The sequence below is a fragment of the Perca fluviatilis genome, chromosome 9, assembly GCF_010015445.1.
Source record: "Perca fluviatilis chromosome 9, GENO_Pfluv_1.0, whole genome shotgun sequence".
Taxonomy (NCBI): Eukaryota; Metazoa; Chordata; class Actinopteri; order Perciformes; family Percidae; genus Perca; species Perca fluviatilis.
Window position 1 is genome coordinate 27,937,582 of NC_053120.1, and position 27,377 is coordinate 27,964,958.

General features: G+C 41.3%; 1 protein-coding gene across 1 annotated transcript in view; it reads left to right on the forward strand.

Annotated features, from left to right (window-relative positions):
* si:ch73-63e15.2 (protein strawberry notch homolog 2) overlaps positions 1 to 27,377 on the forward strand; it is a 76,740-nt gene that overhangs the window by 42,866 nt on the left and 6,497 nt on the right. Inside the window, exons 5-28 of the mRNA XM_039810691.1 lie at positions 12,609 to 12,785; positions 13,963 to 14,049; positions 14,880 to 14,985; positions 15,144 to 15,304; positions 15,413 to 15,546; positions 15,899 to 15,989; positions 16,167 to 16,310; positions 16,409 to 16,526; positions 16,630 to 16,735; positions 17,418 to 17,571; positions 17,700 to 17,867; positions 18,172 to 18,269; positions 18,930 to 19,012; positions 19,369 to 19,551; positions 19,740 to 19,861; positions 19,989 to 20,120; positions 20,273 to 20,408; positions 22,137 to 22,249; positions 24,846 to 24,917; positions 25,096 to 25,204; positions 25,317 to 25,388; positions 25,555 to 25,698; positions 26,026 to 26,120; positions 27,144 to 27,236. Coding sequence (XP_039666625.1) covers positions 12,609 to 12,785; positions 13,963 to 14,049; positions 14,880 to 14,985; positions 15,144 to 15,304; positions 15,413 to 15,546; positions 15,899 to 15,989; positions 16,167 to 16,310; positions 16,409 to 16,526; positions 16,630 to 16,735; positions 17,418 to 17,571; positions 17,700 to 17,867; positions 18,172 to 18,269; positions 18,930 to 19,012; positions 19,369 to 19,551; positions 19,740 to 19,861; positions 19,989 to 20,120; positions 20,273 to 20,408; positions 22,137 to 22,249; positions 24,846 to 24,917; positions 25,096 to 25,204; positions 25,317 to 25,388; positions 25,555 to 25,698; positions 26,026 to 26,120; positions 27,144 to 27,236 — 2,898 coding nt within the window. The remainder of the gene's footprint in view (positions 1 to 12,608; positions 12,786 to 13,962; positions 14,050 to 14,879; positions 14,986 to 15,143; positions 15,305 to 15,412; positions 15,547 to 15,898; positions 15,990 to 16,166; positions 16,311 to 16,408; positions 16,527 to 16,629; positions 16,736 to 17,417; positions 17,572 to 17,699; positions 17,868 to 18,171; positions 18,270 to 18,929; positions 19,013 to 19,368; positions 19,552 to 19,739; positions 19,862 to 19,988; positions 20,121 to 20,272; positions 20,409 to 22,136; positions 22,250 to 24,845; positions 24,918 to 25,095; positions 25,205 to 25,316; positions 25,389 to 25,554; positions 25,699 to 26,025; positions 26,121 to 27,143; positions 27,237 to 27,377) is intronic.

Sequence of the window (27,377 nt, forward strand, 5' to 3'; positions counted from 1 at the left end):
ATCAGCTAATTATCACACTAGTTGTTTGCTTCATTCTTATTAGCTTTTACACCTCTAAGCTATGGGTCATTATATTAATCAGTGATTGTTACCAGAACAGCAGCCTTGAAATTGAGCCTGTGCAGACGAATACAAAGACAAAAAGCAGAGTATGAAGTAAGACAGGCAGCCACGCAGAGTCTGTCTCTAAATATAATAATCATTAAATAGTAGCCCAGGCCCATTAAACATAGCAATAAGCAGCGGGGTGTGAGGAGCGGCCAGGTCCACAGCGCAATACTGTTTACACTACAAATGCGGTTGAGTTACACCATGTACAGTAAAATGGGCCTGACTGCCAGTAACTCTAGTCACTTACCAACAAAAGCATCATTTCCTGAAAGCTCCTCCCTCCTCCCTCCCTCTTCTCCCCACCCCTCCCCTCCCCTCCTCTGCTCTCTCACTCACTCTCCAACCACCTTTTTGAGCTCGGAGGAACTAGTCCACAATCACTATGACTAAGCCCTCTATGCAAATACCTGACTGCCCTGGTGAAGCAGGAAGCATGTTTTAGACTTGCTCGTGTCTCTGTTGTGAGGGAACAGAGTTTGTATGCGTGAGCTCATTGCCCAGAGCGTACCTGCGGTAGATGCAGATGTGTGTGTCGAACCAGAGAGGAACCGTGAAAGGGCTAGCGAGAGTCCACTTTTGGGCAGAAGTGCACCATCTGTGAGGTCAATACCAACACTTTGACCAACAAATGGAAGAGGCTGTCACATTCAGGGAGACCAGGTGAACAGGGGTGCATGTGTGTGTGTATTTTCCCCCCACCATACTGCAGCGTTTGGACCCATGTCGCTCATGCAGCTCTGGACTAAATTGTATTCACAGCTGGGACGACCACTTCCCAAGGTACTGGTACGGTTTGCTACTTTGTTTGTATATATTACGCTAAATCAAGTCTGCCGTTTTAAGACTTGCTGTTATTTGGTCGAAAACTTTTTTTTATTTTTGATGCCAGTAATTGAAAACTGTTAGATAAGGAATTGTGACAAACTAAAAGCTGCTTTTGTGAAGAGTTTTATTGTCCTTATCAGGGAACTTCTAGATATGCCTAGTAAGACCTGTATTACTCATTTATGGCTGTGTTTTTGTCTTTACTTCTTAAATGAATTTTGAAAGTACTTCCTCATAATCAGATTATTAATGGAAGCAGGCCTGTGATTTTTTTGTGACTCTTGTTTTTTTCGCTCTAGAGTTTGGCCCACATTGAAATTTATCTGTTATAAAAAAAAAACAAAAAAAAAAAACATTACACTTTAAAAGTTGTGTCGAAATCAATTTCAAACTTCAGACGAAGAACATTTAATCAATAGCAGTCTCCATTGACCGTTGTTTCCGAGTAGAACAAGGCTTAATTCCTGTTACAGAAAATGGTAGTCTACTCTACTTGTTTATTTCTGCATACAACACTAACCCTGCTGCTGGTTATTAAAAGAGAAAATGCCATTTCTTTGCTGGCAGGCCAGAGGGGACAGTCATTCACACTGTACGCCTTTGAGATTCTCATTCCCAGCCAGGAACTATGACAAATGATTGTCTCCCTCAATCCTTGCTGTCTTCCAGTAAATGCGAGAACCTGATGTCTTGTGAGGCTAAATAGCACTCTTGTCTGTTTTCTGGGTGGCTATCAAATATGGCTATTGTTGTTCTGCGCTGTAAATAGAACTGAATTGTTTTTTTTATTTGCTATTCATTAGACTACAGTGTTAGTGGAAGTGTAGCTCATATCAGCCAGTCTAAGGTCTTTATTGGTGCAAGGCTTGATGAGCACATTTCCACTGAATTTCTGATTAAGTTGATTGGCTTATCTGAAAAATGATATAATCTTTGGTTTCAAGTAGTTTATGCTTTAAACAACAATGTTTTTGTTAAATGAAAAACGTACAGACTGAAGTTGGGTTGGCTACGTATCCTGAAGCCTGGGCCCATTTTCTTCTGTTAGTTTCTCCCTGACAAGCTGACTGGGGTGTCTCTCTCCACAACATATGTAGTTAGTATCCATGCATCAATATCAATATCCGTGTGCACTTGCCACCTTATGCCACAACATCTGTTCTACACCCTTTAAGGATAGGTTCATAACTTTTTTAATTCTATATTTAAAAATAGCCAGGTTCCAATATTAACATTGAAAAAAAAAAGGTTTCATTCCTCCTCTTCGTACTGGCCAGTTAGAGATACCTTCCTAATGTGCTTTAAATCTAGGAGATGGGGGCCAACATTCAAAGTCCAGTTTCTGTTCAAAAATGTATTCCAACATTTATATGAAGTTAATCCGAGGCTTCAGCCGTCAGTGGGTTCTTTCCAAAGATATAGTGTTTTTTTTTTTTGTTTTTTTTACTGCATATGCCCTCACTATTGCTTTAAACCAGACTTAAAAAAATTAATTGAAAAAATTGTGATCCTATACTTTAAGGCCAGGGGTGCAGCACGTCAGCCTCTTGGTGGGCAAATGTTGTCAGTTTCCTGGTATTACGTTAAACCTCAAACATGACCTAGGCGTGCAGCTTACGGGAAGTGAATAAACAATGATAGTGAGGATGAGTGAGAGCATGGGGGGTGGCCTGATGATGAGTGGTAAAGAGAACAGGGGAGCAAGAAAATACAGCATGAATGCCAGGAATGCAGTTTTTTTTTTTTTTATGCTGCAGAGACAAATTAAAGGTTGCTACCTTGCTTATCTTGCATGCCGTCTTTACCAATATCTTACTTTGTTAGCAATAATTAAACCTATTTCGGGAGCATTTTGTTAAATGTATCACGCATCAGTGCCAAATCAAACTGCAACAGTGGAATAACCCAGGGTGGCGCTGGTGAAAAGACAACATAACGGGGTTATATCCTAGCTAAGCTAATTAATGCTCAACGTTAAAACAATTCTTGCGGGATACAAGATGCCTTAAATATGTCAGGTCAGACAGTATTCAGAAACAGGACAACCGCTGCAGTAGGACAAAGATGTCACATTACAGGTTTACCGCAAACAAATGTTGTCCTTATTTCCCTTTGACTTGAGTTTGGAATTTAAAAATATAATCAGATGGGTATGTTTTGAAATTTCAAACTGTGTCACCTACAAGAATGAACATCCTGTAGCTCAACGGTTAAGATGTGTGCCATGTAATCGCAAGGTCCCCAGTTTGATTTCGGCCAGCGACCTTTGTTGCATGTCATTCTCCTCTCTCTCCGCCCTCCAAAGTCAAGTCTTCTGTAGACCATAAATTATTGTTTAGTTGTTGATCTCTTTTGCCGTCTTGGTGGGATGTCACACTAATACAGTATTTTTGACGTGTGTGTGATGGAAATAGTTTTGGGCCACTGTGTTTCTTACCGGATTGAATTGATGTTGAAGCACGTAACCCTTTTCCCCCAAAGTGTGAAACACACTTAACAAATATTGGTTGTAAATGTTTTTAGAGGGTTCTTTAAACTTGAGATGGTTCACATAATAACGTAAGCACAAGCAACTTACTGGCAACAAGCCCACCCTCCTCTGTCACAGCATGATAGTAGTTCACTCACCGCAGGTGTCTGAAAGTGTGTGTGTGTGTGTGTGTGTGTGTGTGTGTGTGTGTGTGTGTGTGTGTGTGTGTGTGTGTGTGTGTGTGTGTGTGTGTGACACAGGTTATTTGAGGTAATACAAGAACCTGTGAATATACACTTAAGATGTTTCATACAACTGCATCGTGTGGACCTCTAGTATTGGTCTTCCACATATCCGTTTAGGCTGTACTGTATAATACCAATTTACATACGGATATCAACATGTGATAATGTACTCAAGTCTCTGACAGGTCTCTAGAGCATGAGCTAGCACAGGTGTTTTTGTCCTCTATAGATAACATAATCTTCTTAACTGTATGCAGCTAGTGTTCTTTAAAGTTATGACCAGTTGACACAGTCACATTGTTTCGCTCCGATTTTAATACCATTTTCAGTTATTATCTAGGCCATTTTGCATGTGACTGGAACAAATGACCACGTTTGCCACTGTTGCAAGTGTTGTGTGTGTGATATGTTGAAATTTCTCCATAACTGGGATGTCATCTTGCGTCAACACTCCCCTCACATCCACTTTTTTTCAGCGCTGAGTACTCAGGCTCACACACGTATTTAGTTATCACACATAAACCCAATACCCACGCACATAATTTGAAGCTGTGTGAGTCATTTTTTGTGTTCTTTGGTTTCTTATGTTCTCTTAATTTCACAATCACACATCCTTTTCAGATGCCCACCATATTGTTTCATATCATTTCTTAGTCTTTTTTTCAGTTCAGGGCACAGGGCTAAACTACTGAGACATGCCACTGTGCATGCCATCTCATCCTCATGGCACCTTTCTGTGCGCATCTTCCTCTAGGCACCACCTCAAATACTTAGCAGATGAAATCTTTGTCAATGCTGCTCTCTCTCTATTTCTTATTTTCTAAACTTGTGCTACTTGTCACTTGTTTAACTCTGCTTGTCCTTCTTTGGTGGAGAAAGAATCTATATTTGCCAACAAGATTTATTTGCTGGCAGTACCATGAGGATCATAGAGCCTTGTTAGTTTCTACTAGTCAGCTTAAGTTTCAGGCTCTCCTACATACTAGGGCTGTCAACAAATATTCTAAATTCGAATATATATTCGAATAGTTTTTAAAAAACGAATTTCGAAGGTGAAAATTAATATTTGAATAAAAAAAAATGTGGAAAACGCTCGCGGTAGCAGAGGCTGTCTGCTTTGCGAGTGGGCGCGCTAGCGTGCCTGAAGGTTCAGGGACAGGTCACAAGAGTCGCACTGTCTGGCACAGCGTCACTGCTGAAAGTTGACTTGTCTTGCATGGAAGATGGCAGAAAGTGCAGAACCCAACTCGATCATCAACTCGAGCATCAGAGAAAGCGATTTTAACCCCCCAAAATCTAAAAAGCCATGTCTGGAAGTACTTTGGATTTTGGTCGGTAGGAGGTAAAATAGTTGAGCCACGAGATAAAGTTGTATGCAAGTTATGCAAAATACAGTTAGCATACCATTCGACCACTAGCAACATGAGGTCACATCTCGAAAATGTGCACCCAAATGAGCATGGCATAATGTGTGGAACTCCAGCTAAACAGTCACGTCTTGACATGTGTTTTGCACTGCCTGCCACAAGCTCTTTGTCTGCAACACGACAAGAGGCCGTAACGGAGAAATTAATTTCGTTCATTTGTAAGGACATGAGACCAATCAGTGTCGTGGATGGGGCAGGCTTCAGGGAGTTCTGTCAAGCAATGGAACCGAGGTACCGTATCCCTAGCCGTGGAACAGTCACCAATAGAATCGTAGAAGAGTAACACAGCAAGGAAAAGCTCCATGTTTACCACAGCACAGCTCGCTCGGAGCATTCAATGTCTGTTCTATATAGGCTACTGTGAAACTTCAATTAATGTTAATAATATTTGTTTCAATCACTGAATGAAGCCTGCTATATTTGGGACAATAGTCGCGACCTTAAATTGCTTGCACAAAACTCTGGATCAGCACTCAAAATGTGTTTATTGTTGTTCATTTTAAACCGCTATGCGCACAGCCGCACATTGCACAGACAGCGTGAGGGCGAGAAAGTGAGTGAGTGAGCGAGCAAGCGAGCGAGCGTGAGGTCTGCGGTCTTGGTCATCATTTGATTTACTTGTTTTTGTGTAGGTAATACGTTGTCAAATATGTTTAAACTTAAATAGACTACCTATACAAGTAGTTATGTCTCTTTGTATTAATTTGTCCTGTTATTGACGTAATGCACGTCATTGACAAAATGCGCAACCAGATGTTCGAATAGTTCGAATATTATGTGTTTTTTAGAGGGAATATTCGAACGTCATTTTTGAGCAATTTTGACAGCCCTACTACATACACAACTAGCAGAACAGTTCTTTGGACCAGTTTCGACGTTTGGCTGCTAGCTGGGACGCTTGACATGACATCCTTTTTATTTTCCAGAACGTATGAAAACACTGGAAAGTTCCAGGAGACTTGTAAGCATCAAGCAGTAGCTGGCTTGGTTTACTCAGACTTGGCACGACATGAAGGCTTGCCTGTCAGGAGGTTGCTGGACTGGCTGCGCCGCTTTGATTGGCCTTGAATAGTTGATCAGGGATATGCTAGACTTGACTGTCTGTGGGATAGACGAAGATGATACAATCATTTTCTTTTGACCCCATAATTATAAAAAATATAAATACAATGAAAATTGATCATCCCTCTTATTATTTCTCAGACCATCCCTTTTTAAAATAACATTTGCAAATTTAATTTCAGCTGTCAAGAAGAGTCTACCTGGGTCTAAGAACAAACGCATTATGATTTCAATGGAAAACACTGATTAAATAATATTGTCAGTGGCCAGGTTGGCTCAGTGGGTACAACAGGTGCACATATATTTAGAGGTTTAGGCCTATGCCTTGACGCAAAGTTCCAGGGTTCGTGTCCGACCTGTGACAATTTCCTGCATGTCTTCACCCTCTCTCTCCCCTTTCTCACTGTCCTGTCCATTAAAGGCGGAAAAGCCCCCAAAAATTATAATAATATTGTCAGAGGCCTTCTCAATGGAAACTAGTGAGCACTTCTCTAGACCTGACACTTTTAGTTGTCTGTGAAGGACTTTGAAAAGTGTTTGAATGTATTTTTGGCTGGAGGTTGTGTGACTAAAGGGTCCGAAACAAGATGTAAAACTTTCCATGCACGTACTCGTTTAAAATTTTTTTTTTTGACAAATTAGCTCCTTGATCGAAGCTCTGTGACAGGATAAGCTGATTTATGTCTGCACGTCTTCTAGAGTCATTTTGGTATAGAAAGACCGCTTTTACTGTCCACAAACAATTTTATATTGAATTCAGAAGAGCTCTAACTGCTGCCGGTCTTCTCATAAATTCAGTTTGCTTCAAGTCTGTAAGATGGTCAAGGAAAAGGAAAAGCTTAGAGCTGTGCTATTAAAGTCACGGCTCAACAGATATGTCAGGGATGCAAGACATGCAGACAGCTTGGCATAACATAATCCAGACAGAAAGAGAGACACCAGTGATGGCTTTTTGGTTCCATGCCCCAGACCCACTACTTGAAAAGACACACACACACACACACACACACACACACACACACACACACACACACACACACACACACACACACACACACACCATCAATCAGGTTCTGTTGAATGCATGGACAAGGTCAACAGCTGACCCCAGAGGGGAGAGCCTGGGGTGGGGGTTGTTTTAGTCAGCTGATGATAAGTTTGGGATGGGTGGTTTAGTAACCCCTCCGTCCCACCGCCCTTTCCACATAGACACACCACGGAAATTGACAGGTAAGACCGTAGCTTTCAGTGCAACTGCTTGTCTCATTTTGCACACGTCATTTATAGCCAGTGATAATATCTCCCAAAAAGGATGTTGAGCTACATGCATATTAGTATCAGTGAAAAGTAAGTGTTGGGTTAAATACAGTAGATCCTCTTCCTGCTGCAGAATTCTGTGGGAAAAACAAAACTAGGATAAACACACAGTGAGAGGCTGAAAGGGCAAGCAGAAAAGGTGACCGAGATGGGATGGGAAACAAGGGGGATGGAGTTTAAAAGACTTAAGTCTTTTAAACAGTAAGTAAAAGCTGATAGAAACGTATGTGTGTGAAAATAAGGTCATTTGAGGTGTGTTTTTTAATACATGTGGGTGTGTGGGGTAAGTGGGAGGACAGGGTGACTTGTTTCCTGGCCTTGGAAAAGCTGGCAGTGTGTAGGAGGGGAAAGCCCGGGGCATGGCCTGCCTGCCTGCCTGCCTGCCTGGGGCTTTAGCCTGGCCTTGCGCTGAGGCAGGTTATTGAGTTGACAGGATGTGGCCAAGGACTATATACAGTACTTCTTACCTGACGCTTGCTTTTTGATAGCAGGGGGAAAATGTTAGCCTCTAATATGTAGCAGTAACATAAACTAAGGCAGAAAAAGTCATTTCTGTTTAAGGTTGGTTCATTGTCAGCCTTTGGCTTTGTCGTGAACTGCATTAAAAATAATTGAGGAAAGTCAGGAAGGAATCATGTCCCTGTCGTTGCAACAGCGACAACACGTTGACATGTCAACAGTTGTCGACGTTTACAAAATGCTAAAGAAACGTCCGGTGAGAAGTAGCAGCTGGCAACACCATGTGTTTCACAGGAGGCATGTGGGTGTCCATGTATTCCCCTGGATAACACTGGAGTTAGCAGTGACAATAACTACAATGCAGAGGGTTTTACCAAACTTTTAGAGGAAAAAGCGTAGACAGCTATTCTTTTTTGATTTGATTTCAGAGGCTATGATTGTAACATAACAGAGCTTATTAGGAAACACAAGCTGCTTCTTCTAAATATATTCCTATAAGGACATGCTTAAAAAAGGTTCCTATCTGATGAGCCATACATACATTTTAACCCAAACAGTCTTTGTCACGATACACACCTATCATTGATGGGAGTTGTGATTAGAAACCGTTTTTTCCTTTTAATAGTAAGGAGAAACATTTACAGACAAAGAGAGGTACACAGTCCATGGATTTATTTATTTATTTTTTTTTTAATAAAGGTAACAAAAATATAGGGCTGTTAGATTTCCTTGTATGGTATGGCAGTGCCTGAGCTTATCATAGGTGTCATATCCAGTGTAATTGTAGTCCTTATATCAGGAGCCGTTGTTACTTACTTCTCCCAAAGCCATTGTTGAAGCTGCACGAGTAGCTCAGATAAATGCCTTTTCACTGTTTTGTAATTGCTAATAATTATTTTAGCCTGAAGGTACTTTGTAGCGGTTACCTCTCATGGTCATGGATTCACTGATTTTTTTTTTGTTTTTTTAAGGAGGGAGTTATTCGTTTCAGATTACGCAACACTCTGTAAATACACCAACTATAACAGATGATGAAGCCAAGGTGTTTGTGGGTGGTTTGTGTTTTAGAAGTGTATTTTTCCAGTTGTGCTCATTAGAGCTGATATCCACCACTTTCAACCACAGCCATCAAGTAACTCTGCAGCTCTGCCCTCGAGAAGCTTATTGCTGCTGTTTTTCACTGCCGTGTGCCTCCATTCATCTTCGCCAGGCAGACAACTGCCATGATCCAGACACTCAAATACAAGTTACTGCTACTGTGGATACACGATGTGAAGACCAGTGCATGCACATGTGTTAAGCTTCTATACAGAGCTTCTCACTGCAAGTCCATTTGAATACAAGGTTGTTTAGATTGAACCATTTTGTAGGCTAATGGTCAGAAGGATGCCAGTATTTGTTGGTTTCAACTTTACTGGGTGGGATAAGAGGAGGATATGCCGCTGGCTGTAGCATTCATAGCAGAGGAGAAATTGAAGTGGGAGCAATGTAAAAGGCAAACAGGAGGGGGGTCAAACGGGGGGTCTAACTATTCTCAGAAATAACAATAAAGATTTGAAGCAGATTTAATTCCCTGAAAACAATTTTGAAAAACACACACATTAAGACATTATTTTTATTGCACAGCAGAGAAAAAGAGCAAGAGAGAGCGAGGCAGGATTAGTAGTTATACGGTCGTGTGGCTGTGTGCTGTGGAGGGAGCCAGATTACCATCAGAGCAGTTGGAATTCAAGCCTTATCTCTGCTCGGCAGGGCCCAGTCTTAGGAACAGTAGATGAACTAGCCCTGGGTACAGGCCTGCCGGGGGACAAACACTGCTGCCTCTGTTACGCTCTGCTTAACAACTCGATTAGCATGGTACTGAGGTCGGCCATGTCTTGGTTAGCACCAACCAACCTGCCGCAGTTTTCTGTGATTCCCTGTATCAGGACGGTCTGTCTCCTTGATAACCACACTGTATCAGCACAGTATGCTCTGTTACATGAATTTAAATGATGTGGAAAACATAGTGCCATCGTAATGTAACATAGACCTGCAGTTCCAAATGCAAATCACATATTTTCAGAATAAATAGATATAGGACTAGTTTCAGTTTCAGCTTGAATTAATCCAGTGTAATGCAGCATATTGGAATTATTAAGGGTTTCATAACTACTTTTTACAAGCAAAGCTATTATGACAGCTCGTATCTTTCATTGTAACCCAAGTTAAGCTGTATTTTCATATTAAATCTAATTAAGTAGTTTTCTAGTTAAATATTTTTTTTAGTAAATCAATGTTTGTAACAAAACTCTACTACTCTTTATTCTACTAACCTTTTTCATCAGTTGTTTGTGATTTGGTCTGCTGCAAGAAAAAAATCTATTTTTCCATGGTAAAATACATATGACTATGTGCTCATCTGTGTGTTTCCCCCAATTTTGCTTCGGTGAAATGGTGCCTCTGGTGATGCAATATCCCTTTTCCAAGTCTGTTTACTCATCCATCCTCAGCCAGTAGAGCCCAAAAAGGAGGAAGGAGAGCATTTGGTGAGACGGACTAGGTTTGGATAGGAAGACCCACAGCTGATAGGATAATCAAAGAAAATGGAGAAAGGAAACGTGATAGAAAGCGACAGGTTATGTGGGAGTGGTAGTGATATTTTACAGAGACCCTCTCTACATTCTACATCTACACTTCTGGCACCCTAGAAAAGACGGTTGTTCCACTCAGCTGTCTGTCACACACACACACACACACACACACACACACACACACACACACACGCACACACGCACACACACTGGGAGAAAAGGAAAGAGTGAGAGAGTTGCAGAATAAAGGCATACTCATAGAGCTCCTAGCAAACGCTGATAAGCTGAGTGCTGTATGTACCCTTGAAAAAGCACAAACATCTACGCGTTACGGTCAGAGAGTTTCTCTAATGTCAGAGGGCAAAAATATACACATGTATCTGTAAAGGGTGGGCCTGTGTTTGTATGCTTGCTGTTTAGTCATGTTACACTAAGAGCTCTACGTATTGTCTCGTCTGCCTGTTAAACCTTTTCAGCTGAACTGTGAGTAATGGCTAACGGGCAGCTATGACAGATGTCAACACAGCTTCATAGGGTTAATCAGTAGCAGCTTATATTGTTGAGATTGAGGCAGAATCACAACTTCTCATCTCCGTTTCAGGACAGTTTTTCTTTGGGTTCTCACAGCTTAGACTTTTCCTTTGCTTATCAGTCATCTTTAGTCATAATAACCCAACTCATTACGCATTGTGCTGTACAGGCTTTTTATCTGAAAAAGTGTCACTGTGGACGGGCTGTAAGAAAACCATGTTTAATTGCAGGACAGTTACAGAGATGTGTAAACTCACTGTATAAATATTAACAGCACAGCACAGACAACCAGGCCTTTAAAGGAAAAGTTCAACATTGTGTGAAATAGGTGTATTCGCACTGCTGCTGGGAGTTGGATGAAAAGATTGATACAACTCACATATCTGTGTACTAAATATGACTGCTAAGTTAGCTCAAACACTAGAAACAGGGAAGCAGCTAGCCTAGTTCTGTCTAAAGGTAACCAAAAGTGCCTGCCAGTACTTTTTATAAATTTACTTATAAATATGTTTTTTGTTTCTTTAATGCTTACAAAAAAGCCTGGCAATTGTGCTAAGCAAACTTAACCGGCTGCTGGTGGTAGAATTATATATACTACTTATGTCTATACAGCACAGAAATGAGAGTGGTGTCAATCATCTCATCTAAGTGAATAAGCATGTTTCTGAAAACGTGGAACTATCCCTTTTAAAAATGGGTAAACCGTGTATTATTATAGTCTGGTAGTATTCAAGGCTACTTCATGGTCCTCTGGAGGGGGAAGTTGGAACATGGGGGTGTGGGAACTTCCACACATGGCCCACAGAGTATAAAACAGTCACACACATTTCAGACTACACTTGGCAAACACATACAACAAAATGGAGATTCATACTCCCATCTCCAAAATCAGTTTCTTCTCTGTTCAGCTTGTCGTTGTCTACCATGCTCTCTCCTCCCTCCCCATCCATCTATCCCTATCTCCCCACATCCATGTTTATAAGTCTCAGGGGGCCCAGGGGTGCCCAGGAGAGGCTAGTTAAAGAACATAGCATGCTAATGGCTTGGAAAAGATATGAATAGAGGGGCGACTGGAAGGCAGCCATAGCTGAAATGACACACACGGACACAAGCACTCTCATTATGACTGCCCCTCGCTTTCTATTTTATGTGCTCACTCTCACACATCTGTGTGTGATTAGATTTTGTTTAGGCTACTTGTGTTACTCCCAAAAGAGTGCAGTATTGGCTAAAATCCAGAATGAATGGGCTACCTTTATTGTCTGTGGTTCACTCCCATCCATATAACGTTTTTCTTTCTTAGGTGTACACATTATTCCTCTGCTGCACAACCTGTGTGTTGTGTCTGCAATAGCATATGTAATAAGGATGTATAGTTCTCCTTACAGTGAAGCCTGTTGGTAAAGGGAGTATTTGGAAAGGCTATGTCTAGCTGTGGTTGCATACACTGGTTTTGATTTGGGAATCACTTTCACAATACTTAACTCTTTTTAAGCTGTAGAAAATCAGTATGACTCGCTGCTCTGCCCATAATGTTGCCATACATCAGTGGTTGAACTTAACGCCTCCTCTCTTTCTCTGCCTTCAGGACCTGTCCTGCATTGATGACCTCTCCACAAACTCTCTGTTCTCCTCTCCGGCTGACTCCCTGTCGGAGTATGCTGATGCCCAGCCCTTCATCAGCCCAGACAACCTGAACACAGTGCCCACCCTCTGGGACATCAACACTAGTACCACCACTGTACCAGCACAGAGCCAGTTAGAGGTCAGTAACACACACACACACACACACACACACACACACACACACACACACACACACACACACACACACACACACACACACACACACACACACACACACCCACACCCACACACCAAGCACTAGCAAGCAAGGGTCAGATTGTCCCTCTTGCTCTGTTATACATTAGTGCTGTTCTGGCTCTCTGCCACCTATCACTCTCAGATTGGACTGTCATGGTGTAGCAGGGTTAGTGTTAATTCTTCTGAAAATAAAGAAAACACCATCCACGCTACAACTCTGTTTTAACCCAGGCTTCACTGCAATCTACACGCAGGAAAACAAATGTTTTTGTTTTTTTATTATTTAATTTGATAGTATGAAGGGCAGGGCAGTCATGTGGTACCATGGCTTAATGAGAGATTTTCACCTTGTTAGCCACCCATTTATTGTGTAATGGATTTAAGCCAATTTGTGTCAATTATCTCCTTTTGGAAGTAACTATGACTTGCCATGATCAGTTACTGAATGTTTCTACCAAGGCTACTGCTCTGCGTCCTCAAATAACCTTGTTTTAACCAGATTAGATAAATAATGATTTACTGACACTTACTACAATACCAATAAGTCGTTATTTGGCTTTTATGCAGGTATCACTCTTTCTATGAGATAAACAATAATCATCTTTGTTTTTGTTGAACTGTCCCTTTTTAAAGAAACTCATTGAAGTGTAGTATTTCATGGTCTCCAAGTTGGTCTGAGAAGAGCAACTTTGTTCTTGAGTGTTAATCCTCTATCCCTGCTCGCATTATTTTTGAGTCTACTTTGAATTAGATGGGTCCGAGGATATCTTTTTGATATGAATCAGCGTACATTTATATCTCCTGCCTTCTGAAAGCCTTTTATGTTTTCCTTTTCATTCTGCCATCATTGCATCCATTATGTTGCCCAGACACTCACGGCTTTATCTGCCTTTTGTTGTTGTTGTCATTGGCTTTTCACCGCCAGACAACAAATTGCATTTTGTTGAGTGCTGCTCCATCAGACATCCATGAAGTGCCCACACGCTCTCATACACATTCATGTACACACAACACACACATACAGTGATGTATCATGTTTTGTCTGTTACTCTTTTCTCATGCATTGCCACTGTTTTCATTTGTTTTTTGTATTTCTTCATTTTATGTTTTGTTGACAGCTGAATGGCACCAGCAGGTTTCATGGCTTGGCCAGTTTGGATGATATAACTGCTATTATCAGCACCCCACCTTTAGGAGGATTCCAGGTAGCCACACCAACCTCTCCAATCTGATGTTAAAATGAAACCAAGCTCTTCAAGTAGATGAGCCTAATGGCAGTTGTCAGTAATGCACAGATATTCAGTGTATGTTATATGTCTAAGGTGCAGCTGTTATTGCCCTGTGTGTTTGCAACACAAGATAAGGCTTAATTGTTTTACATAGCAACATAACATGCCACTAATCTAAGACTGAGGGCCACATTTTGACAGTACAGTAGATGAAGGTAGGAACATGTGATGAGTGAAATTATAATATTTGCTCCTTCTTTGGCATGTCTATTACCACAGATGATGAAAACATTGCTGCATGTTGCATGTATTGGACATTCCGCAAATGCACATTGCATAGAGAACAGATCTTATACAATATACTGCATTGCCTCATTTAATAGTCTCTGTGAAAAGAAAAGAGACAGTGTAATATTAATCTGTCTGTCAAAATGGGACTCTTTTGCATTTCCAGTTCCTCAGATAACATTAATCTGACGTTGCCGGAATATGTAAAGCACTGTTCTGTCTACAGTTACAAACATGTTTCGAAGCTCTTATTCATTCTGCTTCAGCTGGTTTTACGCACCAGTAATTTAAGTTGTTGTTTTTTACCATTGCACTGGTTAACATTCTCAGATTAGGAGCTCTAGATGTGCTGTGCTAACCTTTTACTAACTACTACTACTCACCTGCCTTTGATGTTTTCAGCTACAGTGTATTTTCTAACTCATCTTCACATAAGCTGGAACAAGAAACATAACTCCCAAATGTGGCTGTTATTATTAATGTGAATTACATTATTGAAATCTCTTTGGTGTTCCCAGCCTCAGAGAACCCAGTCACCCCCAGAGGAGGAAGAGGATGCTGAGGAAGAGGAGACAGAGGAACTGGGACATGTAGACACATATGCTGAGTACAGACCTTCCAAATGTAGGTCACTAGACTAAATGTCAACATCTAGTTACCTATTATTACATCTACATTTTACTTCTTAATATGGCAACATACTCGTGCATTTTGCAATGAACATGTTTGTAAAACTTTCCCTTCTTTAAACTGCCGTTTTTGGTTTTTTTCCCTCTCTTCAGCCACTATAGGAATTTCTCATCCTGACATAGTGGTGGAGACCAACACGCTATCCAGTGTCCCTCCTCCTGACATCACATACACTTTGTCTATCCCTGAGGCAACTATTAACCGTGGCCTACTGTCAGCTCTGCAGCTAGAGGCCATCATCTACGCCTGCCAGGTACACACACAGTACATAATGCACTTATTCATTTTGCTTCTATGAATGATTAATGGTTTGATTATGCAGGCATCTTTGTTCATGCATTTGCTCTTTGTGCGCCCTCAGCAACACGAGGTTATCCTTCAGAACAACCAGAGGGCAGGCTTCCTGATCGGAGATGGAGCAGGGGTCGGAAAGGGACGCACCGTGGCAGGAATCATCCTGGAGAACTACCTTAAGGGAAGGAAGAAATCACTATGGTAAGAGAGATCAACAACTCTGGTAGACCTCATAGAGGGGCCAAAAAAAAAATCACTTTGAAACCTAAGTAACTACCACAGTTTCATTGGGTTTCAATCAGGGTTCAAAATTAGCACAATCTAGCAGCCAAATGCTGGTAAAATATGCAATTGGCTGGGTGCTTCACTCACCAGCCAAAAAAAGGTAATCTATTTAGCGGCTGGTAAAAGGTGAACATTCGCTAGCCATGGATGAAAAAGTTTATTTTGACCCTGGTTTCAATAATTGATTTCTATGTTTGTGTGTTGCATGCAGTTAGTTAGTTGGTGCAGAAGCCATTCAAATTACTGACTTTCCTGCTCCTGCCCTCAGGTTCAGCATATCCAATGACCTGAAATTTGATGCAGAGAGGGATCTCAAAGACATAGATGCTCAGAATATTCCTGTGCATGCCTTAAACAAGGTGAGTCCAGGTGGAATCAGCGTGACAAGCTGAGAGAATGAGTTGTTCCTGGCAGCTGTTTGATTTATATGTGCATCCTTGCAGAAAAGGAGACCAGTTATACAGTGTGGCTCTGTAAATGTTAATACATACCTCACGAATACTCTCCTCTTTCGCATGTTTGATTTGTTATTGTAGATTAAGTATGGAGACACAGCTACCTCAGAAGGAGTCCTGTTTGCGACTTACTCTGCGCTGATTGGAGAGAGCCAGGCAGGAGGGCAGCACCGGACGAGAATTAAACAGATCATAGATTGGTGCAAGCCAGACTTTGACGGAGTTGTATCCTTCCATTTAAACAACCTCACATCCAACAGTTTTCTAACACAAATTAGTGTTCCATGTCTGCGTTGTTTGCCCTTGACCTTTCCCCATTAAAGATTATTTTTGACGAATGCCACAAAGCCAAGAACGCCACATCTACAAAGATGGGCAAGGCGGTGCTTGACCTGCAAAACAAGCTGCCCCGGGCCAGAGTGGTGTATGCCAGTGCCACAGGTAGGCTGACACACAAATAAACACACACACACTTGTACACGTAATGCAATACGACCAAAGACTTTAGAATATATATTTTTTTTTTTTTCCATCTCTGCCCCAGGTGCCTCTGAGCCAAAGAACATGATCTATATGAGCCGCCTGGGGATCTGGGGTGAGGGCACGCCCTTCAGAGCCTTTGATGACTTCCTGCACGCCATCGAGAAGAGGTTTGTAGGGTGACGGGTTGCAGAATTCCCTCAAAAGTGCTCTGTTTTCCGAGAGCCTTTCAATCATGTGGATACGTATCTTCAAATCATTGTGCTTACTGGAAAATACCTTATAAAGGCAAGACTAGGACAGCACTCCAATTTAACTGTTTTTTAAAACATCTGTTTATTTGTATTTTAGAAGGCAAACGTGTTACATACAAATTCTATATTTAAATTACAGAAATAGTTTTACAAAAACATTTACATACACAACAGGTCCTGTACAAAAGATAATCAGATTAGATAATAATCAGATTACAAAGGCTGCTCCACATACTTATTGACATCCCACCTCAGGTAGCTATCATAGCTAAGAGTTAACGTAAGAGCCAATGGGATATGTATTGCCTAGCTTCTACTATCACTAAATCAATGAAGGGTTGCCAAGTTTTATAAAATGTTTCAACGGAACCACGCAATGTATATCCAAGTTTTTTCAGTTTTAGGTGCTGCATGACGTCTTTGATCAACATAGTGAAAGTGGGAGGTCGTGCTCGTTTCCAGTTCAATAGAATTCCAATTTAACTTTTTAGTATTGCCCCACAGATGTGGGGAAAATACCTTACAATCAGTTGGTGGTTATGGCCGGTTGATCCGTGATTGAGTTATGTTGAATAATTTATATGCTCTTTGTAAACAGAGGTGTCGGTGCCATGGAGATTGTTGCCATGGACATGAAAGTGAGCGGGATGTACATCGCCAGGCAGCTTAGCTTCTCAGGGGTGTCTTTCCGCATTGAAGAGATCGCACTGGACAATGACTTCAAACTGGTCTATAACAAAGCTGCCATACTGGTGAGCATCATGCCTGTGTCTATTATATTTGTGTATGCTTATGGTAAGGTGTGCGAGATTAAAAAAACACACACACACACACACACTATACATTAAAGTGACTATTTACATCTGGAATCTGTGTCCAGTGGGCGGAGGCGTTGCAGGTGTTCATGCGTGCAGCCGATGAGCTGGGCCTGGTCAGCAGGAAGTCTCTCTGGGGGCAGTTCTGGTCGTCTCACCAGCGCTTCTTCAAATACCTCTGTATCGCCGCCAAGGTCCGCTGCCTGGTGGAGCTGGCCCAAAAGAGACCAAGGGCACGATCCTAGCAGGAACTGATATTGTATAGATAAGTGGGGATAGCTGCAAGGACAGAAGTGAAGCATAGTTATGTCAAAACATTGCTTTGTCTGCATAGGAACAGCCAAGTGTTGGATGTTATTAGTTGAATCTACCAGCATTATTAAGGTTTTATTTAGCACTTCACTTCACACAGGTTGAGATGAGTGCATTTTGTTTTTTCCACAATCCTGGTATAATAACAACACAGTAGAATTGACTTCAGGTAACGCAGTAGACCGGTTTGGTTATTGATGTGTATTTGTTTCACCTCCACCACAGTGCATCGTTATTGGGCTGCAGTCTACTGGAGAGTCCCGAACCAGAGAAGTCCTGGATGAGAATGATGGGCATCTCGACAGATTTGTCTCTGCAGCAGAGTGAGTGAAAAAGGAATATTTTCTCTGTTGGTTTGTTTTGATACTGTATGTTTTTAAATCGATGTGTTTATTTGGAAGAATATTCACTAAATTGACAAAATGTCTTCTCTGGGTTACAGCACTGTCTGAACAGCTAAATGCTCACTCACAACAGCAAGGTTTTTTTTAGGAAAACGGGAAAGTTTAGCATTTTCCTCCTTCATACCTTTCTCTCGTACATTAAACCCTGTATGGTTTGCTGGAAGCTGTAGCAGCCTTTGGGTTTCTTCCATTTAATTTTGTTGCTTCATTGAAATGCCTAATGATTTGCCAATCTTGAGGAGAACACATCCTCACCACATACATTCTCTAAAATGATAAGTATTCAGGTCATGCCATTAATGTCCTCACCATTTATCCTCAATTAAACCAAACAATCTCCTCAGTTATTAGCAGCGTTTTAATTACGAAACGGCTCATCCAAGAAAAACAAGAACGAGAGGGTAGAGGTGATGAGAATTGTTTGACCCTAAACCTCTCACAGCAGACATGCTTGAAGGTTTGGTATATTAGATAACACGCAACATGTCTGTCAACACCTGACAGCTATAATAAGGCTGATCACTTTGCTGTCAGAATAAAAGTTTTTCTCTCTTTTACTCCTCTTCCTCTTTCCTTTAGGGGAGTGTTCCAGTCTCTTGTAACAAAACATTTCCCTTCAGAGAAACAGAGGAGAGAGAAGGCACCAGGGAATAAGAGAAAACGTAAGTGAACACCATGCAAGCATGTGTACCCTAAATCGTATTAGAGCAGTTCACTTCCCATATTAAGTCTTTCACTCTTATTATATGTAGCCAGTGCTCAGCTGACATGTCAGGCATTTGCCTTGCAGTCTAAACTAACGGTTAACAAAGTGTTGTTTGTATGTATTTATATATATATGAGTGCATCTGGTTGATTGCATACCATCTGGCAGCCATGATTCACATTGAAACACAATTCTTCTTGCAATCGCTTCTATTTCTTGGCCTCTCATTGAATGATACTACAGAAAGTCTAAGTGTTGTTGAGCTGTACTTCGTGTTTCTTAATCTAATATCATTTCGTGGCTTCCAACCAGGGAAGCCTAGAGGTCGCCAGCCCAAGGTGCCCAAGCACACCATGGACAGCGGCGGTGTGATCAACATTAGCGACGACAGCAGCAGTGACTCCGATGGCATGGACACAGACTCCAACTCCTCACCAGACTCCCTGCTAGACAATGATGATGTCATCTTTGTTAACCACACTAGCTGCCAGACAGGTAGGGAGAGCTCTTTCTTTAGTTTGTTTTGTCAGTAGGAAGGCAATTTCAGCCTCAGTAGGTGTGTCCAGTCCCAATCAAACAGATGCGTGTCTAGACGGTGAAACAACCTTCCATGCCCTGTTGTTTTTGTGACTCTTGCCTATCAGGGTTACATGGTTAATGTCTCATCTGTTTCCTGTTCACAGCCCGGATAGAGGAGATGAAACAGGGCCTCCTCAATAAAATAGCCATGCTGGGAAAAGAACTACCTCTCAATACCTTGGACGAGCTCATCGATAAGTTTGGAGGACCAGATAAAGTCTCAGAGGTACGTGCCTAAAACACTGACCTAGAAACTCCCTGGCCACAGGTATATAATGAGCTTAAATGGTACAGGAGGGATTCACGTGTTTCCTCAAAATGTCTGACAATGTAATGAATATTTTTTTCTGCAGATGACCGGTCGTAAGGGTCGTGTGGTGCGGTGTCTTGATGGCAGCGTCCGTTATGAGTCACGTGCTGAGCAGGGTCTTACCATCGACCACATCAACATCAAGGAGAAAGATCGCTTCATGGGTGCAGAGAAGGTCAGATCCACCAATCAAATGGATATAAATGCTGTCCTGCGTCTACAAATTCACGACTTGGCTGCAAACAATCTGTGTCTTAAAGAAATGTACTGCTTTATAAACAATGTTCAATACGATGTCCACCAATACCCAAAACCTCTTTCCTTCAGTTGGTGGCCATCATCTCCGAAGCGGCCAGCTCTGGGATTTCCCTGCAGGCGGACAAGCGAGTGAAAAACCAGAAGCGCAGGGTCCACATGACTTTGGAGCTGCCTTGGAGTGCAGACAGGGCCATTCAGCAATTTGGTGAGTCTTTTAAAAGTAAAGTAAATGCTTTGAGAATAAAACACACAAAACAACATATTTCTGCTTTCCCATTCAAATGTGCCAGAGTACTTTTTTGTAGACAAAATCTTGGGTCTCTCAAGCTAATTTAAAGTTGTTGCTGTTTGTTACATGGAACATGTAAGTCAGTATTATTTTCCCTATTCATAACGTTGTTACTATAGCAACAAATGTCAAATACTCCTAAAACAAAGTTAGTCTGAAAAATGACTCATTACAACTCATCATATGGTGTCATTTCTTATCAATGTTATTCATCAATGAGTTTCGCGTTTTTTGCTTCCGTGTTTCATGATGTCACAGGTAGAAAGATGGGCTGGACTCTTCTGTTTTTACGTAGAAAGATGGGCTGGACTCTTCTGTTTTTACGTAGAAAGATGGGCTGGACTCTTCTGTTTTTACGTAGAAAGATGGGCTGGACTCTTCTGTTTTTACGTAGAAAGATGGGCTGGACTCTTCTGTTTTTACGTAGAAAGATGGGCTGGACTCTTCTGTTTTTACGTAAATGCCTGAAACAACATGCAGCAGTTTTTGGGTCACAGGGTATCAGGAATATAAAGAGGAGTAGTTCCTCCTTTAAAGTCAGGAGAGGCTCACTCTAAGGAGCCTTACCTAGTTTGATCTCTCACTCTCATGTTTAGGCCAGGGATTACCAAATAAGGACATATGTTGTCTTACTGAAACACTGCTGGTAATACAGTATATGGTTGGGGTTGCTTATAGTTATTCCACATAGTGTACAGTACAAGTCAAAAGTGTGTCCAAACTTTTGAGTGGTACCGTGTATATATAGGCAAGGATTTAGTAAGTGTCTGCATCCATTATGTATTTTCACAACACATACACAATCACAGAGGAGTGGATGGATACATTGTTTGCCATAATTAGCAAACTGCTTAAGTAATTATTTTCATTAGCAGCCTCCCTGCTTAGTGTCAAACTCACTCTTAGCTTAATTCTTTAAGTTTGGAAGGTTCACACACACATACACACGCACATTGTACAAATACACCTAGAAAGTCATATTTATGTCCTCATAAGAGATTCTATTGAATTTTCCTTGGCTTCCATATAAGAACTTTGCGGAAAGTTTTTTTATTTTTTTGGGTTGTAAGTTGTTGGCTGTTCAAACAGGGGATCTTCGCTCCGAGTCTAAATATCAGATTTACTTTATCAGATCTCATTTGATGTTCCAGGTCTTATCATGTCACCAAAAATATCCCCTTCTTACTTTTCTGTTACTAATAATTTATCCATTGTGTGAGTAGATGCAGCCTGTGTTCCTTGTTTTTGTCTGTCTGGCTGTTGATACCGATAAAGTCTGTTGTAACCAGAGATGTTGCACACAAAGTAACATAAAGATCAGTTGGTGTGAAATCATTTTCATATCACAAAATATGTATGTCAACTCATACTACTGTTGTGTAATTTCAAACCATAGGAAATGATTACCTTGTTTGTCAACAATATTTTCAGTCAGTGTTTTCCTTTTTCATTTCTGTTTGACAACAACACCACAATCATGACACTGGGTGCTCATCCATCTTTGTTGTTAAAATTGTATTGTAAAATTATGAATTTTAGCTGCAAGGAATTAACAATGTGCACTGTAAAATGCACTCAGTCTGTAGGCCTCATCTCTCTTACTGTTTTAGTAGTATAAATACTGTATCTTCTTCGTCTTTCCAGGTCGCACCCATCGGTCCAATCAGGTGACAGCCCCAGAGTACATCTTCCTCATCTCAGAGTTGGCTGGGGAGAGACGTTTTGCCTCCATTGTGGCTAAGAGACTAGAGAGCCTGGTAAATATCATAGCCTTATAGTTGTGTTTGTGTGGGGGTGTTGCATTTGCTCTTCTTATTTTGCACAGTTCATTTACTAGATTTTTCCATTTAACTCAGTGAAATCTGTCTCATGGGAAAATAGTCCTTTTCATCTTGTTGTCCTTTGGAGTGTGAGAAGAATTGTTCCACTGTAAATGGAGAGGAGCTGTGTTTTGTGTTTATTGATCTGCCATTTGCCTTTTCACCCTGGCTTTACCCTCTGTCCTTCCTGTTTCCTCGGGTTTTCCCTAGCCTTGAAGCTCTCCACAGGATCTCTTTTATTGTTGGTTCGCTTAAAAATTGACTTTTCTCCACAAACCTCAAGAAATTCTGGGTCTTTCCCTTCTACAGCTCAATAATGGAAAACTGACTAAGCAGAAAAAGCAAAGGAGCTTGTCTGGATAATTTATAACTCTAATTTTCCATAATTATCAATGCATTTCAGCACTAGTGTTATTTATTCGCCGTCATTTATTTCCATGGTGACACAGCATGACAGTTCTTTTGGGAAAACGGCAAGGGGGGTGCTATGGGATGGCGGTTCCGTTAAGTCGTTCATGTGTTTGCCAGCCGTTTTCGGTAAATCTGCATCAAGAATAGGTCTCATCTGTCTGCCTGTCTGCCTGCATGAACCCAATACAACACAAATGCACACACACACACACACACACACAGCATCACTTCAGCTGCTGAATACCTTTGCAACCGGCTGACTCCAGATCAGCAGTGAAGTCATATTTGGCTAAGACACCCCTTTGTTTTGGTATCTCAAGGCATTTTTCTGCGTGGGCAGAGCCAGCTGCTGGCTACAAGACTGATCTGCTGTTGACTTTGCTTCTTCTGAATTTTCCTCCACCTTCCTCGCAGTTCATTTGAAATCTTTAAAGGATGAAAACCACACAGGCTGGGTTCTTAAATAACCCCGCAGTCATATTTAAATTAAGATTGTGGTAGAATAATGTTTCTTCATGCACTTTTGTCTTGCAGTTGTCTTATGTCTGTGGCTCTTAAATGTTGTTCAAAGTCCTATTGAGGCACAATGTCAGTAGGCAGTTGAGGAACAAGTTTCGCTTTACACCTTAACCTCATCTGTTTCCTCTTGATACACTGGGCAGAGACGTGTGTGTGTGTGTGTGTGTGTGTGTGTGTGTGTGTGTGTGTGTGTGTGTGTGTGTGTGTGTGTGTGTGTGTTGGTTGTGTGTGTGTGTGTGTGTGTGTGTGTGTGTGTGTGTGTGTGTGTGTGTGTGTGTGTTTTCACATCCTGCTGTTTGATGCAGAGTGAATCTAACTGCATCTAAAGGTGTTTGACCTATTCATATGAGACCACTATCACAGGTTAAATCCCTGTTTGTTTTTACCAGGATTTTTAACTGGACTGTAGTTCTATACACTAGTACATAACCGAGTTCTATCAGACCTAAGCCATTTTCACATATGAATACCAGACTATGTCCATGCAATTGGGTCCCGACGTAGTCCGGAGTTTCCCTTTCACACATGTAGCACACAACAGGAGATTGTCCATGTCAGATGCGTTCTCACTTACCGGAAATACTCCATTGGGTTAAGAAGAAGGGTGGTGCTGGGTAGAGCGGGCAGCAGACTGGACATGACACGGATTACAGTGCTTCATTGAGCCGTTCATAATTTGGTCATAAACAACCAAGTCTCCTGCCGTTCCTTGAATTTGTCTGATGATTTCGGCAATGGCCCCTTACCGACAGGGATTGTCGAGATTTTTTGTGCTAAGGAGCTTTCAGGGTAGAGTGGTTGATGTCCGATCCAACCGGTTCGGACATTTGCACTCTCAGATACAGCTCTGACGGGTAATGTCTAGATCAGGTGTCAGCAACCTTAGGCACGAGTGCCACCATTGGCATGCGGTAGCTCAACAAATGGCACACTAGCAATAAGTGTGCAAGAGAGTATTATGGAAATGTTCCGATCCGAATGCCAAATGACCTTTTTCCCAGCCATTGGCAGAAGCATAGCCTGTTATTTACGGTAGTTTGGTTTCCTTCGTCATAGGCAACGAAGGGGAAAAACTCCTGCCTGAGCAGGCTCGGTAGATGATGGCAGGCTTAATGCTGATATGGCACACTGATTAACAAGGAGGTTTTGAAATGGCTCTTCATATTAAAAAGGTTGCAGACCCCTGGTGTAGATAATTTTAGGTTTGTGTGTGAAAGGGTCTCTAGTTGTAGATTTCCAGGTAATTAAAATATGTGGTGTAATTTTATAAAAATTATACCACATATAAAAAAAATTATAAAAAGTGAATGCAATAACATACACTCCACAATCATAAATACTGGATCTCTTATATTTTAAAGAGCAGGATTTATTAATGAGAGGGCTAGAAGTCCACACTGTTACTATCTACTGTAACAGTTAGGTTGTAGTAATCTTGTGACTGTATAGTACTATCCATATACGTAGTTCATAGTTAACAGATTTATCCCACGTCACTTTGTCCATCTGTATTAGTGTTATGATGGTCTGAAGCCTGCAAGCCTAATACTGCTAATACTTATAATACTAATACTAATAATAATGTTGCTAATCCACTTTGCAGGGTGCATTGACGCATGGAGACAGAAGAGCCACAGAATCAAGAGACCTGAGCAAGTACAACTTTGAGAACAAGGTATGCAAATTTACCTTATGAAAATAAAATTCTGACTTTTTAATGTCAAAACGATGATTATTTTTTAACTTAAACTATTAAAGGGTTTTTTTTTTCTTACTTTTAGCAGTATTCAGGATTCTAGCAAAGTTGCTGAAGAGAATTTGTGTATACCAATTACGTGTCTCTTTTCTTGCAGTATGGTACCAAGGCTCTTGATAAAATCACCAAAGCAATCCTTGGCCACATAGAGAACAAGGTGCCCCCTCCCAAAGGCTACCCTGGGGGTGATGCCACTTTCTTCAGAGGTATGTTTGAGCTTTGGTTGACTGTCAGCTTCTGGAAAACAGATAACTTCACCAGCAGAGTTTCCTGTGATTGATCAGTAAAACAACTATGCTTTTCTTTATTGCATTTCAGACATGAAAATTGGAATGATGGATGTGGGCATCTTTTGTCGAGAGTCTCGCTTTGGGATCAGTACTGAGAAAGGTAGAGTACCCAAGAGGCCTGCAGGCATATTGTATGCCAGTATACTTAAGATAAATACGTCGACCCAGGCTACCTACTTCAACGTTTAACTTTAGCTGTGTTCTTTGTTCATCTGTCAACACAAAATCGGCTGCATGAACTGTTGTGTTCTATGTCTTTATCCCAGACTGCAGCATCACCAAGTTCTTAAATCGCATTTTGGGCCTGGAGGTCCACAAGCAGAACTATCTCTTCCAGTACTTCACCGACAACTTTGACTATCTAATCGAGAAGGATAAGAAGGAGGGCAAATATGACATGGGAATCCTAGGTATGGAGCTCAAAACACTGCATGGTTTTAGGTTTTACAATAATGCAATTTTATTTGTGATCCAAAATGTTAATGTTGCGTAACCCCAACCACGAAAAGAAAAAGTGAAAAAACGGTTTGAAATATATTGACAGGCTTTTCAAAAACAGCCTAACATTGTATAACAACGTAACTTACAGTATTGTTCATTACACTGACAATAGTCTCTGTTCGTTAAATTGGATTGCCATTGGCCCTTAAGGGATTGACTAAAAAAGAAAGATGGTTCCTAATCTTCTAATGTGAGTAATGTGTTCGGGTTCTCTTGTTCTTTTGTGTCTCTGACAGACCTAGCCCCGGGTAACGATGAGATCTATGAGGAAAAGCAGGAAACTTTCTTGACAGTTGGAAACCCTCAGGATGGACAGGTTGTTCTCTATAAGGTAAGCACCTCCTAACCTCATTTCATGTATAGTGTTAGATGGCTTTCTTTAAACATAATGCACATCACTGATTATCCTGTGTTGTGCGACTCATTACTGTGGGCAAAATATCATCATTGTATCAAATCTCTAGATATCCTGCAATGTCCAGCCCTAGTTTTAAAGAAGCCAAAAACAGAGAACCAAGAACAGATTAGCAATATTGTGTTGCCTACATGTATGTCGGATGATGTAGCCACCACCAGAAGGGCAACAGACAGCCTGGTGAGCATAGGCACATTTACAGGCCCAGGCTAATCTTGAGGCATTGCACTCACAAACCAGGTTAAGTCTTGTGCTCTCTCTCTCGCTCTCTCTCTCTCTTCTTTGAGTTAAATCCAGTAGGATTTGTAGGAAGCCAATAGAACAAAAACAATGACAAATTCATGTGATGGCAGCTAAGAAATCTTCACAGATAGCAAATACCTGTGACTATAAATCCATTAAGATTTCCGTGACAAGGTTTGCACTGCATCATACAAAGATAGTACACCTGGTACAACGGTGAAATGTGTTCCACATGCAGTCCGAGAGGTAACTCAAGTAGCTACCTCTGCACTATATGATGATTGATGTCACTTTGCCAGCAGTAAGGCTGTTATCACACGGGTTTAGCCCAGGGCTCAGGGACCTATGTAGACACTAGTGGCAAGTGGGAACAGGATAATTACCGATATCTTCTGCTTTTAGCTGTGGGCTGCAGGCTAACCTGCATTTGACATTTCAAAGTTGGCAGCCAGGCAGAATGCTGCACAGGAAGGACCAGTTTACCAAGTATAGAGGGAGACATGCATGACTGTGGTAGACAATGAGTCTTATTCACTTATATTTATGTCTGTGTCTAAATATATATCAGAAGTACTTTTGGGTTTCTATGCAAGAGTCGGTTTCACCTTCAGGATGGCAGTGTATGGTTGCATAGCTGCTTGGTTCCCCTTCATTTACAGCACATGCTTAAGTCTCTGATCCTTTTTGCCCCTGTAGATCAGCGTGGACAGAGGCATGCCCTGGGAGGAGGCCTTCAACAGGTCACTGAAGCTCAGCGGCCCTGACGAGGGATTCTACCTGTCGCTGAAGGTGAGACCATGTTATAATTGGCAAACTAAACCCGTGGTCTGCTGTAAAAGGCACTTATATGTATATGTTTTATTAGTTAATACAAACCCCACTGAATAGCAATGTGATGACACCGTAGACGCCCACTTCAAAGATTTTATT